Below are 19231 nucleotides of genomic sequence, written 5' to 3' on the forward strand. Positions count from 1 at the left end.
AAAGTGTTGAAAGATCTCACCCCAATCCAAAACAATATGAGACTTGAAAAAGAAAGTGGGGAGAAGCTGAAAAGTGAGGTTGATAAGAAGAAGAAAGGCCAGATGGAAGTTGAGGAAAAGAAAAAGAAAGAAAACTCGAAAAGGGAGGAACATGAGGTGAGCAAGCATATGCCTTCTCTACCTTTTCCGTAAAAGCTAAGTAGAGAAAAGCTGGACAAGCAGTTTGAGAGATTTCTGGATATGCTGAAACAGGTTCATGTAAACTTACCATTCACAGAAGTTCTCTCACACATGCATGCTTAGGCTAACTTCTTAAAAGATATCCTTACAAAGAAGAGAAAAATAGAGGAGGCCTCAGTGGTCAAGCTCATAGAGCATTGCAGCGCGATATTACAAAATAAACTCCCACAAAAGTATAAAGATCCAGGGAGATTTACTATACCGTGCTCTTTAGTAACTATTAATTTTGATAAATCCTTATGTGATTCTAGTGCTTCAATTAATTTAATGCCTCTATCTATCTACAAGAAATTGGAGAGATAAGGTTTGCACCCATATCTTTGTAGCTGGCAGACCAAAGGACTATAACACCCGAGGGGATAGTGAAAGATGTGTTAGTTTGGGTGGATAAATTCATATTTCCCATGGATTTTATAGTGGTAAATATGGAGGAAACCAAGGAGGTCCCCCTCATCCTAGGAAGACCATTCTTAGCGACGGGTAGAGCTATATTAGATATACAAGGACAAAAGGCGCGAAAGAGAAGTGTGGGGTGTACACAAAGAAGGCCGAGAAGAAGCCGTAAGCTTGGATGTGTGCATTAGTTCGGGTGCGAGGGATGGAGCCCAACTTTGACTCAGACCCTGACTAGATATTCAGGGGAGTTTTCTTTACCTCTTGCTTTTTATTTGTGTGCCATGGGAACATGCCACAATTTAAAGTGTGGGGTAAATATGTAAATATTTGTTTGTTTTATATATAAAATTCCCCCTTGGTTTTTCTTTATGCTGCGGTTCTTTTTCAAGGGTTTTGTTTGAACCGGGTGTAGTTAGTTTTCAATTTTTTAGGAGTAGGAAATCTTGTACTATCATTTGAAATGAAAGAAATATCTCTTGACTTTATTATTCCTAGAGAATAATAAGTGCTTTAGTTGTGACGCTTATGCTCGGTTTTTGACTCTTATATAAGTACCTTAAATTGTATGATCTTAACTTTACTTAACTGCTTTGACTAGAGTGTCTTGATGAGTCCGATCTTGAGTGAGTTATGTTCCATGTGTGTGAGAGAGTTATTGTGTATTGTTTGCATTGCATTTGGTGTCTAGAACTTGCCCCGTGTGTTTGCATAGAAAAATAGTACTTTTATTCAGTCTTGGAAGTGATATAGGCATTTCTTTGTTGAGCCAGCTATATGCTGTTACCCACCTAATTATTATGTATCTTATTTAACCTCTTTGAGCATATAATCTTATTCTTTGTCAACCATATTACAAACCTTACCCATTTGTTTGAATTGACCATCTATTTGAATCTTTTTACCTCTCGCGATTGTAAAAGTTAAAGTGTGGGGTGTTGGTTTGGCTTTTGAGTGGAACTATTGAAATAAGGAGAAATGTGCATTGTTTTGAAAAAGTAAGAGCCACTTGAATTGAAAAATAAAATGAAAAAAATTGTTGGATGGCTGGGAAAAAGATTCCTTGATAGTGGTAACTCTTGATTTAATTGTGTGTAAAGAAGTAGGGAGTTGACGTATATTGATGTGAATGTCGAGTTATAGTTTAACATAAGTGTGGGGTTTTGAACAATTAAATGTATATGTATGAAAGTACTTAGGGAGGTGTAGTCACTATATCCAAATTTATCCTACCCGTCCCGCAACCTACATTACAACCAAATAAAGTCCTACTTTTTCCTTGACTAAATGAACTCAATTAGTCGAGTATTACACTACGGGCAAGCCTATGGTACGTCTTATATGGCATATGAATTTAATTCTGAGAGTGAGTAAATTCTTTCTATCTTGAGTTCCAATTTGTTCTTGAATTTTATTTTATATGTAACTACTCTCTAAAGTTTATGCAAGGGCACGTGATTCACAAAGGAGAGGTAATGTCGTTGACCTCTGTGTTAGAGTAAGTGAGCGGGTTGTGAAAAATGCGTGGTGCTCTTGAGTCAAATCTTGAGGCGAGGATGTTACGCTATTGTGCTTAATTTGTTTTAATTATTCTTGTTGTGATGAGTTAGGAGAGTTGTTTAAAAGGGTCGTGTTTATGCGAAGTGTAGTTGATTTTCTTGAGGATAAGCAATGGTTTAAATGTGGGGTGTTGATCATAGGATATAATCCCGTGTTTTATTCGCATATTTCACTCCAATTCAATACATTTTATTTGTGTTGAGATTTAATTGGTAGTGTTTTTGCACTTATTGTGTGTTTTATGCCTTGTAGGAGTGATTCCGAGTTATGTAGATGTTGTGGATCTAATTTGAGCTATTTGGAACTTTGAAGCCTGAGTAAAAGCCCAAGAAATTAAGTCGGGATCACATTCGGTGGTCGAGGACCAAGTCTGGATGTCAAAAAATTGAATAAACGAATTCACTCAAAGAAACATGCACAGTCGCGCCGCATAAGGCGCCGCGAAGCACGGCACGGTAGTGCAAAATATGGCCAGAAATAATTTTTGCAAATGTTCTGGAATTCCCCACAGGAGCGGGCGGCGCGGTAGCATAAAAATATTAGAGTAACTTCCTATTTAGGCTAAAAAAGGGTAATTTCGTCCGGGATTTATTGAGGAATGGCGTAATACACCAAAAACACACTTTTCGTGGTTTTGGACAGAATTTCGACCTAAGGAGGCTAAGGATGATTGGGAAGAATACAAGCACAAGGATTTCATCATTCCTTCCTCACTCAAGATCCGAGTTTGGATTGAATTTATGTTTTCCTATACTTTATTTATATTTGTGAACAACTTCTCCATGGCTATTGAGTAGTTCCTTTTGGATTTTGATGGATTTGGTGTATTGATGATTGTTTGTGGATTATAACTCTATTTTTATGTAATTGAACCATTTTGGAAGATTTAATTGTTGCATCTATATTTACTAGTTCATTTAATCGAAACAGGCATAACTTGTGATATCTTTGCATTATATTATTGGTTGAGTTCATAGATTCTTCTAAGTAATTGAAAGAGGCTAGTTGAACCATTGATTAAACCTAATTATGAAAATAATCGAAAGCGGTTTTCCTAAAAACCGATCTACTATATATTCTTGCACATTTTCACAGTGCTTAAATTGGTTCATCTCGTGAGGTTAGGACTTAATCGAGAGAGGAATTTTTGCTGAACGCTTGAATTAATAATAGAGTGAATTCGAGAGACTCACTTGAATATTATAAGTAAATGATCTAGAGTTAGATCCCGAACATTTATCTTGCACCTATCCAGTCAAAACTCTATCCTCTCCTACTTGATAACCTTAATTGCTTATTCCTTGTTTCGGTAGTCACTAATCAATAGTTGTAGATTTTAGATTCTTATTTAAATTTTATTATTAATCATATAAATCTCAATTGTTGATCCTCCTGGATAGCAATCAAGCTAGAAACTATGAGAATACTAAATCCAATCCCTGTGGATACAATATTATACTATACTATCTTTGATTAGCGAGCACAATTTAAGCGTGTATTTTGCACTCATCACCCAGACCTACTTCAGCTATAGAGATTCATAGTTTCCTAGGTTTGGCGGGTTATTATCGCCAGTTCGTGGAGGGGTTTCCATCCATATCATCCCTAATGACTAGATTGACTAGAAAGGTACTCCATTCAGGTGGTCCGATGAGTGTGAGTTGAGTTTTCAGAAGTTTAAGACTGTTTTGACCACTGTGCCAGTATTGGTGTTACCCACAGGTTCAGGATCCTACACGGTGTATTGTTATGCATCGCGTATTGGGCTCAATGCAAAATTGATGTCGGATGGCAGGGTGATTGCATACGCGTCGTGGCAGTTGAAGGTTCATGAGAAGAATTACCATGGTCATGACATAGAGTTGGCAATCATTGTTCATGCACTGAAGATTTGGAGGCATTACCTCCATGTCGTGTCATGTGAGGTGTTCATGGATCATCAGAGTCTACAGTATTTGTTCAAGCAAAAGGATCTCAACTTGAGGTATAGGAGGTGGTTGGATCTGTTGAAAGACTATGATATCATCATTTTGTATCATCCCGGGAAGGCCAATGTGGTGGTCGATGCCTAGAGTAGAAAGGTTGTGAGTATGGGTAGCCTTGCATATATTCCAGTTGGTGAGAGGCCACTAGTATTAGATATTCAGGATTTGGCCAATCAGTTTGTAAGGTCAGATGTTTCGGAGCCCAGTCGTGTTCTAGCTTGCACGGGCTCTCGGTCTTCTTTTTATGAGCACAACGTCAATATGACGACCCCCATTTGCTTGTCCTTGAGGACACAGTGCGGCACGATGGTGCCAAGCAGGTTACTGTCAGAGATGATGGGGTGTTGCGGATGTAGGATCGGATTTATGTGCCCAATGTGGATGGGCTTCGTGAGTTGATTCTTGAGGAGGCCCATAGTTCCTGGTATTCCATTCATCTAGGGGGCGCCAAGATGTATCAGGACTGGCAGCATTATTGGTGGAGGAGAATACAACAACAACAACAACAAACCCAATAGTTTTCCACAAGTGGGGTTTGGGAAGGGTAAGATGTACGCAGCCTTACCCCTACCCTTGGAAGGGGCAGAAAGGTTGTTTTCGATAGACCCTCGGCTAGAGAACGACGGAAAAAAATAGGTAATTGCAACAAGTAGGAATAACAGCAAGATAAAATAAGATCGAATCCAAGAATGCAGTCAAACTCTAGGTAGTAATAGCCATCTATGAATAAAATATATCATACTAACACTAATGCTAGCAAACTAAGACAAAGAGAAACTATCGACTACCTACGAACGTTCTACCCTAATCTTTGACCTCCAACCCTCCTGTCTAGGGCCATGTACTCAGTCAGCTCCAGCAGCGCTATGTCCCGCCTAATAAGCTCTCCCCAAGACTTCTTAGATCTACCTCTACCCCTCCTGCTGCCCACCGAGCCTAACTGCTCGCACGTTCTAACTGGGGCTTCTATACTTCTCCTATTAACATGCCCGAACCATCTCAACCTCGCCTCCCACATCTTATCCTCCACAGGGGCCATCCTCACCTTTTCCCGAATAACTTCATTCCTAATCTTATCCAACCGGGTATGCCCACACATCCACCTCAACATCCTCATCTCAGCTACTTTTAACTTCAGGGTATGAGAGTTCTTGACCGGCCAACACTCTTCTCCATACAACATAGTCGATCTAAAAACAACCTTGTAGAACTTACCTTTAAGTCGCAGCGCCACATTCTTATCTAAAAAGACACCGGAAGCGAGCCTCCACTTCATCCATCCTGCTCCGATATGATGCGTGACATCTTCATCAATCTCCACGTTACCTTGTATTATAGATCCAAGATACTTGAAACTACCTCTCTTAGGGATGACTTGCATATCAAGACTCACCTCCATATCCCCTTCCTTGGTACCGTTGTTGAACTTGCACTCCATGTATTTTGTCTTGGTCCTGCTCAACTTGAAACCCTTAGACTCTAGGGTCTGCCTCCAAACCTCCAGCCTCTTCTTAACACCATCCAGTATCTCGTCAATGCGTCCATCGCCAAGGAAAATAGGAATGGAATAAGAGTGGATCCCTGGTGCAACCCCATCATAATCGGAATGTGTTCCAAGTCTCCTCCCGCTGCCCTATCCCGAGTCTTAGCTTCATCATACATGTCTTTAATCACCCTAATGTAGGCTACTGGGACCCCTTTAGCCTTCAAGCATCAACAGAGAACCTCTCTCGGGACTTTATCATATGCTTTCTCTAAGTCAATGAACACCATGTGCACGTCCTTCTTAATCTCCCTATACCGTTCCACCAATATCCTCACAATGTGAATGGCTTCCGTAGTCCAATGCCCCGGCATGAAACCGAACTGCTTCTCAAGAATGGACACATTGGTCCTCACCCTCACTTCAACCACCCTCTCCCAAACTTTTATAGTATGCCTTAGGAACTTAATCCCCCTATAATTATTGCAACTTTGGATATCACCCTTGTTTTTATAAAGAGGAATCATCATACTCCACCTCCATTAATCAGGCATATTCTTCATCCTAAAAATGACGGTGAATAGCCTAGTGAGCCACTCCTAACTTTCCCTACCCGCATTCTTCCACAATACCACATGTATTTCTTCTGGCCTGGTAGCTCTACTCCTGCGCATCTTACACATAGCCCCATCGACCTCCTCTACTCTTATGCACCTACAATAACTGAAATCACGGCGCATCTCGGAGTGCTTCAAGTCACCCAAATACAATGTCAATATCACCCTCTTCGTTCATGAGTTTATGGAAATATGTCTTCCATCTTCGTCTAATCTGAGCCTCTTCCATCAAAACTCTACTTCTTCATCTTTGAGACACTTAACTTGCTCGAGATCACAGGCCTTCATCTCTCTCACATTGGCTAGCATGTATAGCTTCTTGTCCCCGCCTTTAGCCCCAAGCAATTCTTACAAACGCCCAAACACCGCAGTCTTAGCTACAGTAACCGCTACATATATCCTCCTTCTTAGCCCTCCTATACCCCTCCTTGTTCATCCTCTTCGCCTCCTCGTCCATGCTCTCTATAAGCATTAAGTATGTCGCTTGCTTGGCTTCCATTTTCTCTTATACCTCCTCACTCCACCACCAGTCACCTTTGTGGCTGCTAGAGAAACCCTTCGAGACCCGTAACACTTCTCTCGCATCTACTCTAATACACTTCGTTGTCATGGTCCACATATAACTCATGTCCCCACTACTCCTCCAGGCTCCCATAGCCATTAGCCCCCCCCCCCCCAACTCCTGTGCTTTGTCACTAGTCAAAGCAGCCCACCTGATCCTGGGTTGACCATACATGGCCCTCTTCCTCCTCTTCCTCATGATCTCTACATCCATCACCAATAATATATGTTTAGTCATGAAATTCTTGCTTGGTATAACCTTGAAATCCATGTATAGACTCCTATCACACTTTCGGAGAAGTAGATAATCAATTTGAGTCTTGGCCAACGAACACCTAAATATAACCAAGTGCTACTCACTTGTCGGAAAACACGAGTTGGCAATCACAAAATCAAAGGCTTTAGCATAGTCTAACAATGAAGTACTGCCTCCATTCCCAACTTCAAAGCCAAAGACGCCATGCACACCGTCATACCACTAAGATGTCGCCCCAAGGTGACCATTGAAGTCACCTCCTATGAATAACTTCCCGGTGAGCAGAATGCCACGTACCAACCCGTCAAATTCTTCCTATAAGCGTCTCTTAATATCATCGGCCAAACCCACTTGAGGCGTGTAAGCACTAATCACATTTAAAGTTGGGTGGAGGAGAATGAAGAAGGATATAGTTGCATATATGGCTCGGTGTCTAAATTTTCAGCAAGTAATGTATGAGCATCAGAGGCCTGGCAGTTTGCTTCAGAAGCTTGAGATTCCTGAGTAGAAGTGGGAGCATATTACCATGGATTTTGTTGTTGAGCTCCCACAGACTTTGAAGAAATGCGATTTAGTATGGGTCATTGTGGACAGGTTGACCTAGTCGTCACATTTCATTCCAGTAGCAGTTACCTATTCTTCAGAGCGGTTGGTTGAGATCTATATCTGCAAGATCATCCGTCTTCACGGTGTGCCCGTGTACATCATTTCTGATCGAGGTACGCAGTTTACCTTGCACTTCTGGAGGGTTGTACAGTGTGTGTTAGGAACATGGGTTTAGTTGAGTATATCATTTCACCCCTATACGGACAGACAGTCCGAGCGCACCATTAAGATATTAGAGGATATGTTTCACGCTTGCGTTATGGATTTCGGAGTTTCTTGGGATCAATTTTCGCCGCATGCGAAGTTTTCCTACAACAACAGTTGGTTGGTTTTTCAGTTGGTTGGTTTGAGCTGGGAGAGGCTCTGTTATTCGGTACTGATTTGGTTCAAGATGCCTTGAAAAAGGTCAAGATGATGCAGGATCGACTTCGCACAGCTCAGTCTAGGCAGAAGAGTTATGTCGATCGTAGAGTTCATGATGTTGCATTCATGGTGGGAGAGAGGGTATTGATCTGGGTTTCACCCATGAAGGGTGTGATGAGGTTTGGAAAGAAGGGCAAGTTGAGCCCTAGGTATATCAGACCCTTAGAGATTCTTGAGAAAGTGGGGGAGGTGGCCTACAAGCTTGCATTGCCACCTATCTTATCAACAGTTCATCTGTTGTTTCTTATCTCCATGCTTCAGAAGTATCACGGTGATCCATCCCATGTGTTAGATTTTAGCTCAGTCCAATTCGACAAGGATTTGACTTATAAGGAGGAGCCGGTGGCTATTCTAGCCCAAAAGGTCAGGAAGTTGACGTCTAAGAGTTATCCTTCAGTTAGAGTACAATGGAGAGGTTATTCGATCGAGGTAGCAATATGGGAGTCTGATCCCGACATGTAGAGTAGATATCCACACCTTTTCACCAGTCCAGGTACCTTTCTATGTCTGTTCGAGGACGAACGTTTATTTTAGAGGTGGAGAATGTGATGACTTGATAGATCATTTTTAGTTTTAGCCTTCATTTTTGTGTTCCGAGACCTCAACATTTAGCCTTCATCAATTTGCGTGTGCAGTTCGTATCTTTTTCTGGAAAATATTTATGTGAAAATTTGAAGAAAATGTGAATTTTAGCCTTAAAATGATTTTAGTTGACTACGGTCAACATTATGTGTAAACGGACCAGGATCAGTTCTTTTGACGGTCCCGATGGGTCCATATCGTGATTTGGGACTTGGGCATATGCTCAGAACCGAATTTGAAAGTCCCTAACTTGATTTAATGTAATTTGTTGAAAACTAGTAATTTGAAGGTTTAAAGAATTCCAAGTTTGACAGTAGGTTGACTTTGTTGCTACCGGGTTCTAATTTCGGTTTCGGAACTTAGTATAGGTTCATTTGACTATTTATGACTTGTCTGCAAAATTTGGTACAAAACGGAGTTGATTTAACGTGATTCGGACATCTGGTTGTAAAATTTTAAAGTTCTTATGTTTCTTTGAAAATTTCATACATTTTGATGTCTGATTCGAAGTTCTAGGTGTTAATTTGGTATTTTGATCATGCGAGCTAGATTGTATAATGTTATTACACTTGTGTGCATATTTGGTTTGGAGCCTGAGGAGCTCGGGTGAGTTTCAGATAGGTTTTAGAGATGCTGGTTTCAAAGATTCTGGTGTCTGGTGCCTTATTCTTCGCAATCGCGAAGGGTAACCTTGGCTGGGGTGGGATTTCCTCTACGCGAACGCGAGGTTGACGATCACCCTTCGCAAATGCGACCAATACCACGCGAACGTGATGGGTATGGGCCTTGGAGGGGATCTGCTGAGTGTTATACGCGAACGCGAATGCCGGGGGGAGGGCCATCACAAACGCTTAGAGAATCTCGGGAACGCAAAGGCCAATTGGGCCACTTTGCTTCGCGATCACGTCAGGTCTATCGCGAACGCGATGAAGACCTGATGCCAGTGATTTAAAATATCCCTAAGACGAGAGTTTCTTGATTTTCCACCATCTCCACATTTGATCTCGGCCTAGAGGCGATTTTGAAGAGGGATTTCATCCCCACTTCATAGGTTAGTAGATTTTAACTCGTTTTTTTCCATCTCCATAAACACCCATTGATTTTTAGCCTTTAATCTACTGTTATTCATGGTAGAAATTAGGGATTTAGGTAGAAATTGGGTATTTTGAGAAATTGAGATTTAGACCTCAAATTGAGGGCGAATTTTTAAACTAATCATGTAATCGGGCTCGGGGGTGAATGAGTAATTGGTTTTGGTTTGAATCTCGGGTTTTGACCAAGTCGGGGTTGACTTTTGTTGACTTTTTCCAAAATCATTAAAGATTGAATCTTTTTGACTCATAGGTAGTTTCTAAAGCTTATTTAGAATTGTTTGAACTATATTTGGTTAGATTCGATTGGCTTGGAGGCGAATTTTAGAGGAAAGGTCCCGGTTGAGCTTTGATTTGATTGTGGAGCGAGGTAAATATCGTGGTTAACATTGACTTGAGGGATTAGTACTTGTTTGTCTATTTGCTACATGTTTAATGTGTGGAAATAACATATATGTGAGGTGACGAATATTTATGCATTGTTGTTGGGTTAAAACATGAGGGTGGAACTTGTTTCCTTGTGTTTTATTGAATTATTAATTATGATATCCATGCTTAGGTTAGGTTTTTACTTCTTTGATTATTCCTTCCGTAATTATTGCTTATTTCGTAATTGTTGAGCATTTTGGAAGTTGGACTTTGGTATCTTGGCATCATATTTGATGGTAAATACATTCCCCGCATTATTTATTTCCCGAATTTATATTATCTTCGTTACATGGTAAGGAAGAGTATAAAAGCACGAAGGGTGATACCGTGCCATTGCATTTATCTCATTTATTGATTAATGCATAGTCAGGAAGAGAGTAAAAGCATGAATGGTGTTGTCATACAATTTATCTAATTTATTCATTATTATATGGTGAGGAAGAGAGTAAAAGCACGAAGGGTGATGTTGTGCCATTCATCTCATTTATTCATTGTTACATGGTGAGGTTGAGAGTAAAAGCATGAAGGGTGATGCTGTGCTATTTCATTTTACTTATATCATCATTTCATGGTAAGGACGAGAGTAAAAGCACGAAAGGTGATGTCGTGCCATTTTCATATCATTGGTTATCTAATCTCATTGGTTGATAATGTATTTGGCTATTACGTGATTTCATACCTGTCGTAGTTATCATATTTTTTCCCTTTTTGCATGTCCCCTCCCAGTTTGTACATTATTATCCTCTGTTATTATTACTGTTTTGCATATACTTGTACAAGTTTATTTATGTAGGTGTCCTATCATAGCCTCGTCACTATCTCGTCGAGGTTAGACTCGATACTTACGGAGTACATTGGGTCGGTTGTACTCATACTACACTTCTGCACTTCTTGTGCAAATTATGGTATTTGTCCTATAAGTGTGTGAGGTCCGTCAGCTCGGATCATTGCATACAAAGACTTAAGGTAGATCTGTTGGTGTCCGCAGACCTTGTAGTCCCCTTCCTCTTCCCTCTTTTACTGTTCATTTCCTTCGAAACAGTTGTATTTATTTTAAACTCTGTTTGTAGAACTTCTAGCTTCTCGTGCACTCATGACTCCAGATCTTTGGGAGTAGATATTATCACATGACTTATGTTGGTACTGTATCATATTGGGTTCCTATTTCTCATTGTATATCATCATTGTGTTTAAACTGTTAAAAATTGGCTATTTAATAATCTCATGTCGGCTTGCCTAGCTAGTGGATGTTAGGCACCATCACGACCCTGAGGTTGGGATTCTGGGTCGTGACAGAAATATTTTAAATGTATTCATGTTATAAAGTGATTATACACTAAGATACATATAGTGTATTTTTACATTGTAGGATTCGGTATTTTAAATTTATATAACATGTATTTTGGATCTATATTTATTTCAATTAAAATACATATGTGATGTATATATGGGGTATAATCAGCACCTCATAGACTTTTGAATATGAAAGACACAGAGTAAAACTAACAATGTAACTTTATATACCATATATATTCCTAGTATAATTCATAACTAATCATGCATAAATTAGCAATATAACTTTATTATCTTTGTGAAAAGAAAAGAATCCTTGTGGTAGTATAACTACTTTGGAACCTATGAGTTTAGTGGGTTCCATAGATATAGTAGGTGCAGATTGCGGAACTCATCCACAAGATAGGATTTTGAAACTCACAGACCAAATTTTTATTTTCATTAACGCGATTGTAGTCCAGATTTGTAGGTTTCTCTTAATGATTGTAATATGTTAACTGCCATGTTTTTAAATCAACTAATTCTGCTAGAATTCTTTAAAATTTTCTTAAATCTTGCACACTTATATTTTTGCATTCACTAGGCGAGCTAACCTTTAACCTAACTACTATAATTTGTTCCCTAATTAGTTTAATCCCTTGCCTATTTATAAAACTATTTACTTATTTGTAGTTGTGTATGAGGGGGTGCTGTGTGACGACCAAACCGATTGTTTTGAGTATTTGCATTCCGTTCAGCTGTTTGAAGTCTTGAGTAGCTTCATATGATGTATTATGACTTGTGTGAATTGTCGATTTTGATTTTCAGGTGATTCAGGATTGATTTGGAAAAATGAATCTCATGTTAGAAGCTTTAAGTTGGAAGAGTTGACCATGTTTGACTTTTATGTATTTAACCATGGATTGGAGTTTTGATGGTTCCGTCAAGTCCGGATGGTGATTTTGGACTTGGGCGTATGCCCAGATTTGCATTTAGATGTTTCTTGAAGGTTTTGTCGTTAATTGGAAAAAATTGGCAATTTCAAGGCTTGGAATATTCATAAGTTTGACTGGGAGTTGACTTTGATGATTTCGGGTTTGTATTTTGATTCCGGGAGTTGTAATAGCTTAGTTATGTCATTTGAAACTTGTGTGCAAAATTTGAGGTCATTCCGAGTTGATTTGACATGGTTCGACACGAGTTTTGGAATTTGAAAGTTTAAAAATTCATTTAGTTCGAGTTGAGGTGTGTGATTCGTGGTTTTGATGCTGTTATGTGTGATTTGAGGCCTCGAGTAGGTTCATGTCATATTTTAGTACTAGTTGGTGTGCTCGCACGGGGTCTCGAAAGGCTCGAGTGAGTTCCGACGTGATTTCGGACCATTCATATGTGTTGTTCTGCTGGTTGTTCTGGTGATTAAGGTGGACTTCGCAATCACGCGAGTGAGGTTGCAATCACGGTGTGAAAGCTGGAGCTTATTCTTTTACTCCACACGTTTGTGAGCTCAGGGTCCCGTTTGCTGAGCTTTGTGTAGTTGGCCCCATTGCGTTTGCAGTAGGTGTCCGCTATCGCGTTCGCATGAGTGTATCCGCGATAACGTAGGTTTGTCATCCGTGTTCATCACGTTCGCGTGGGCATAGTTACAAACGTGGAAGGGAATTGCTGGCAATGTTATTTTCTTCTTCGCAATCGCGATGCACATAACTGGGCAGAGCTTATAGGCACTCTATTTTGAAGGTCTTGGTCATTTTATCATATTTTGAGCTATGGAGCTCGGATTTGGGCGATTGTGGAGGCAATTTTTACCACATGGATTGGGATAAGTGTTTCTTACTCAGTTTTGATTATATTTCATGAATCTATCTTCGATTTTGGCATTTGGATTATGAATTTTAAAGAGAAATTGGGGATTTTTATCTAAACTTTCCTAAAGTGAATTTTTTAGTCTTGAACATTGATTCGGAGTCAGAATTGAGTAAAATTAGTATAGTTGGACTCGTAATTGAATGAGTTTTCGGATTTTGTCAATTTTTTCGGGTTCTGAGGTGCGGGCCTGGGTTTGACGTTTTGGTTGACTTGGAGTATTTGATTAAAGATTCAACCTTTATCATTTGGGTTTGCTTCCTATGGCATTATTTGGTGATTTTGAGTTGCTTTTGGCTAGTTTCGAGTCATTCTGAGGTCGATTTGAGCAAGATAGTGCTTCAAGTGTATCGATTTGGCTTGTTCAAGGTAAGTGTCTTGCCTAACTTTATTGGGAGAAATTTTCCTACTTATTGATATTGGTTGTTACATGCGGGGATGATGCATATAGGAGGTAACGAGCATATACGTATGTGCCAGGGTTAATCATGCTCGGGGGTAGATTATACTATTATTTGTGCCTTGTTGGAATATGTGACCTTCTTGCCTCATGTTTTACTTGACTTCTAGATTAATATGAATATGAAGTTAAATGCAAGAAACCATGATTTAGCTTATTAAAAGTTGATTAAAATTTGAAGGATTTTTGTGTAACTATTAATGTGATAAATTCGGTCATCACTATACTTAATGACAAATACATCGCTACGGCCGTTATTCTTGAGATATTGGATTCGATACTTGAGTTGAAGATCATTTTTTTGATATTGGTTGAGATACTTGAACAATGAGGTTCTTGAGGTTTTTTGAATTGTTATTGGCATGAAAGTTGTGATTTATGTTCATTTGGACTATTCGCTTAATCGTTCTCCTTGATGTTATTCATTCTTCCTACCTTGCTTGTTATTGATATACATCTGCTTAGTGAGAAAGAGTATAAAATGCGGAGGGTGATGCCATGCCATTTTATATATATTACCATGAGAGGAAGAGTGTAAAGCACGAAGGGTGATGTCGTGCCATTTTATTTACATTATCATGTGAGGATGTTAGTACAAGCACGAAGTGTGATGTCGAGCCATTGCTTTTATATTATCATGTTTTCATGGAACGAAGGGTATTTTCGTGCAGGCGAGGGCGAGGGACATGCATTATATTGTGATATCATTTCCTTGTGTATACATTCATTTCTTTATCTTGAGTTGTTACTATTGCACCTATGTTTTCTATGTGACTTGTTGTTGTTGTTCTGTCTTTGTCCTCTACCTCAATTGTTGTTGTATTATCCATGCCTTCAATTTGTTTAACTTGCAAATATCATGTTTTCCTTCTTGTTTGTCATATCTACATCTATGTCGTTTCTCATTTGTTGCACTTTTGTATAAACCTTCTACATCTATCTTAATTGTTGTCATTACTTCTATGCCTTCTACCTAGTCAGTTATCATTGACCATATGCACTACCTTGTTTGTTATTAATACATGTGTATCTCCCACTTTGTCGTTACTGTAATTGGCCTTTCTTTAACCTGTTGGTACTGTTACACGTATGCTCGGTAAGGATGAGATAAACCCACGAAGAGTATTTTTGTGCCATTTGATTTGATGTCTTGAGTTCATTTCTCACACTATGAAAGCTCTGGATTTACTACCCTGGTTTGATGGTCATCGCTTTAAGGAAATGATTGGTTGTGATATTAAGAAATATTGACCATAATTTCTTCTAGTAATCATTTAATACTTCACATATTTGTCCTTGTACTCTTCTATGTTATGTTTTAGTACTATTTCTATTGCTATTCCACTACACATGTTATATCAGTGAGTATCTTTTAACTAAAAAACCTTGTGAACTACTTCACCGAGGTTAGTCAAGATACTTACTGGGTACATTGAGTTCTCTTTATGTATAATTCAAACATATATTGTATTTATTTATCATATCAGTTTTGTAAGTCTAATAAGTTATGTGTCTTATGTTTTGATGATTTAACAAACTCAATGAGAGGACCAAATAGGGAACCTGATACAGTTGGTTCCTCAGTGTTCAGAGCAGCGAGTCAAATGTCTGGTTCATTTCTCAAATGAAACCAGATAAGGGAACAACAGAGGAAACAAATAGAGATCAGTTCCTCCGGTCATAGTACATGTCAACTCTAATAGATGTTAAAGCTACTGTACTATACACGCAATAGTACAACAACACTGTTGAAGCATGATGTGTATCGGACACTCCCTTGCATCATCTTTGACGACCTCACTCATATATTATCAACACGAGGCATGGGATTTCAACACACACTTGCATAACCTAAATATTGATTACTCTCAATTGTGTATTCGCCTTCATTCTCTCTGAGGCATTGAAGAACAAAGCAGCAAAACAACAAAGGACTAGATCCCAGCATTGATTACACCGTGTGTCCTTTAGTATTATTGTGTCTTTGTTCATGCTATTCACTTGTAATTCCTACTCAGCTTTTCAGATCATTTCCCATGACATCTTTTAAACCGTAATATGTGTGGTTGTTTTGACTAGAGTTGGTCAAGTGGTTAGCTTTGTAATAAAGTTATTACAAAGAGGCTTGCAATATAGTTATTGTGAGTAGGTGAGGGATTAAGATTTTAATTCCTAGATTACAATAGGTTGTAATATAAAGTTTGATAAGTTAGTGAAGTTGAAATCCTACCAGTGTAGGTCGTGGTTTTTAATCCCGTGAGCTGAGAGTTTTTCACATAAATATCGTTGTGTTATTTACTTATTGTTGTATTCTGTGGGAATTGATAGAGAATAAGGTTCTCTATATAGTTTGGTGCACCCTTAGTTTACATCAATTGGTATCATAGCAGGTTCTTTCTATAAGGCTAACACCTAGAAAGTGTCAACATGGTTGCTGCACTAAATTTTGAAGAAGGACAATCAACCTACAGACCACCAAGATTCAATGGCCAAAACTATGCCTAGTGGAAGACAAGAATGCATGATTTTATCATGGCAGAAGATTCAGAGCTCTGGATGTTATTTGTGATGGACATTTCGTCCCTATAAAGACCATTGGTGAGGGAATAGTTACAATTCTAAATACAAGGAAGGAATATAATGATGTTGATCGTAAGGCCATCGAGACACATTTTAGGGAAAAGAAGATCCTCGTTTGTGGCATTGGACCAGACGATATCTCTGCCTGTCAATCTGCCAAGGAGATCTGGGGAGGCTCTCCAAACTGCACATGAGGGAACCACTCAAGTCAAGTAGTCGAAAATCAACATGCTTACTACTGAGTATGAACTCTTCAAGATGAATGAGGATTAGTCTATTCAGGACATGCATACTCGTTTTACTTCCATCATAAATGAGATTCACTCCCTTGGAGAAATTATCCCATGGAACAAACTGGTCAGAAAAATACTCAGTGTGTTAGTTGGTTCCTGGGAGAGAAAAGTCAATGTTATCACGGAAGCCAAGGATATGCAAAAGTTGACTGTTGACGAACTCATTTGGAATCTGAAAACCTATGACATGAATAAGAAGAAAGATAATGAAAGAAGAGAACCTAAAAAGGAGAAGAAGCTAGTTCTCAAGGAAGACAACAGTGACTCAAGTGGTGATGATGCTGACATCGCCTATCTTAAACAAAGATTTCAGAAAATGGTTCGTCGAATGGAGGAATTCCTAAGAAGGCCAGATCTAGCAGAAACACTAAAGGTTATGATTGTTGTCACAAGTGCGTAAAGCCGGAACATTTCATCAAAGACTGCCCTCTCCACAAGCAGGACAATTACAAACACAATGCTGATAAGACGGTTAAGAGGAACCCGCTCCCCGACAGGAAGTTAAAGAGAAGAGATGTCATTGATAATGTTGTGAAGCAAACTCTGGATGCCTGGGGCGATTTCTCTAGTGAATCTAAGGGTGATGATGAGCAAGGAGACACCTCCATGATGGCCGTTGAAAGTGAAGCTGTAGAATATGACTCCATATTTGCACAGATGGCAAAATCCTATGAGGAAGAAGATAATGATGACGATGAGGTAAACTTTTTAAACGTTCAAAGAAATTTGAAGTCTTATTATCAAAAGAAGCTGGTATCTTTAGCTAATATTTTAATTGATTCTTACCACAATCTAATTAATGATAAAAATGCTTTAATTAAGGAAATCGGAGAGATAGAACATTAAAGATAGAAAATATCCTATTAAAACATTAAATGGAAAAATGAATGAACTCCTCTAAAGGAAAGGAAGTGGCAAGTGAGGCACACCTTAAGCTTGAAAATAAACTCAAAAATATAAAATTGAGTCTTGTTGTTGAACTTGAAAGAAATAGATAACTTCAGGAAGATTTACGTAGGGTTAAAATGATCTAGATACATCTCTGAAGTGGAGATGTTACTCTTATACAATTACTTCCATGTATAAAAGTAATAGGGGGAGCGGACAAGGAATCAGGTTCCACAAAGAAAAGGCCCCCTATAACCCACATAGCAAGTATGCATTGTGCCTGATAAATGGCTTTGCACTCATTATGGTGAAACTAGTCATTACAAAGATTCATGTAAAGCAATTTTTCAGTCCCAATAGAAAAACAAAGTTTTTGTTGAAAAGGTATTTGCTGCTAAGGAACTTGATTCTCTAAAAAAGAAATGTGGGATGTCTGCATGGACAAAAAGAAGTCTAATTCGCCCTTTCCCTCATTACAAGGGACCCAAACTTGTATGAGTTCCTAAGTTTAATCTCTTATTCTCTTTTGCAGACAGTGGTGAAGGGAAGCAGTCAAAAATGGTACATGAATAGTGGCTGCTCTAAACACATGACTTGAAGAATGGATGGTCTCCTTTCACTCAAGATCCTGTAAGGTGAGAGTGTGTCCTTTGGAAATGGCAAAAAGGGATACATTCCAGGAGTTTGAAAGATTGGGAAAACACTCTCTCACTTAATTGAAAATGTGTATTATGTGAATGGATTGAAATATAGCCTGTTGAGTATCTCTCAAATCTGCGACAAAGGAAACAAAGTGGTGTTCTTGTCAAAGTCTTGCACTATCACCAATCTTATAACTGGTGGAGTGGTTCTGATTGCAAAAATGTACAAAACTATTTATGTTGTAGACTTTGATTCTCTGAATGGTTGTGATCTTACATGCCTGAGTGCCGTTTATGATGATGCTCAACTATGGCACAAAAGATTGAGACATGCAAGCTTTTCTCTATTGAACAAGATAATCAAGAAGGACCTGGTTCGTGGGTTGCCAAAGTCAAAGCTCAAAGATCACAAAATGTGTGATGCATGTGTGAAAGGGAAGCAAGTCAGGTCCCCATTCAAACCAAAGAAGGAAGTGAGCACCTCAAGGCCACTGGATCTTCTTCATATGGATCTGTGTGGCCTATGAGGATGCCTAGCAGAGGAGGAAAAAAGTACATTTCTTTATTGTTGATGACTATTCCAGATTCACATGGACCTTATTTCTCAGGACCAAGGATGAAACCTTTCCAGTTTTTAATCCTTTATGAAGCAGATTCAAGTGAATATGGGCTATATAATGTTGTGAGTAATAGATCTGCTCACGGCACTGAGTTGGACAATGCCAAATTCTATGAATTCTGTGCTAAAAATGGTATTAGTCATAATTTTTCTGCTCCCAGAACACCCCCAACAAAATTGTGTTTTGGAGAAGATAAATGGCAAGGACGATGTTGATTGAAAATGCTGTGCCAAAGAGTTTCTAGGCTGAAGCAGTGAACACTGCTTGTTATTTGATTAACAAATGCATGTTCAGGTCCCTTCTTGACAAGACCACGTATGAATTGCTTAATGGGAGAAAACAAAAGTTGACTTATATGAGAGCATTTGGATGCAAATGTTTCATTCTC

The 19231-nt window shown here is 39.0% G+C and overlaps 2 protein-coding genes across 2 annotated transcripts; one reads left to right on the forward strand and one right to left on the reverse strand.

Moving 5' to 3' along the window:
* Positions 1–4977: 4977 nt before the first annotated feature.
* Positions 4978–6777, reverse strand: LOC138909492 (uncharacterized). Its single transcript, XM_070200693.1, has 2 exons — positions 6660–6777; positions 4978–5759 (listed from the first exon to the last, which is right to left on the reverse strand). Exons 1-2 carry the CDS (start codon positions 6775–6777, stop codon positions 4978–4980), a joined length of 900 nt encoding a protein of 299 aa, XP_070056794.1.
* A 9909-nt stretch (positions 6778–16686) lies between these two features.
* LOC138909493 (uncharacterized) lies at positions 16687–18750 on the forward strand. Its single transcript, XM_070200694.1, has 4 exons — positions 16687–17067; positions 17136–17393; positions 18115–18143; positions 18336–18750. Exons 1-4 carry the CDS (start codon positions 16687–16689, stop codon positions 18748–18750), a joined length of 1083 nt encoding a protein of 360 aa, XP_070056795.1.
* The last annotated feature ends 481 nt before the right edge of the window (positions 18751–19231 follow it).

Source organism: Nicotiana tomentosiformis, chromosome 4 (assembly GCF_000390325.3).
Source record: "Nicotiana tomentosiformis chromosome 4, ASM39032v3, whole genome shotgun sequence".
Classification (NCBI taxonomy): Eukaryota; Viridiplantae; Streptophyta; class Magnoliopsida; order Solanales; family Solanaceae; genus Nicotiana; species Nicotiana tomentosiformis.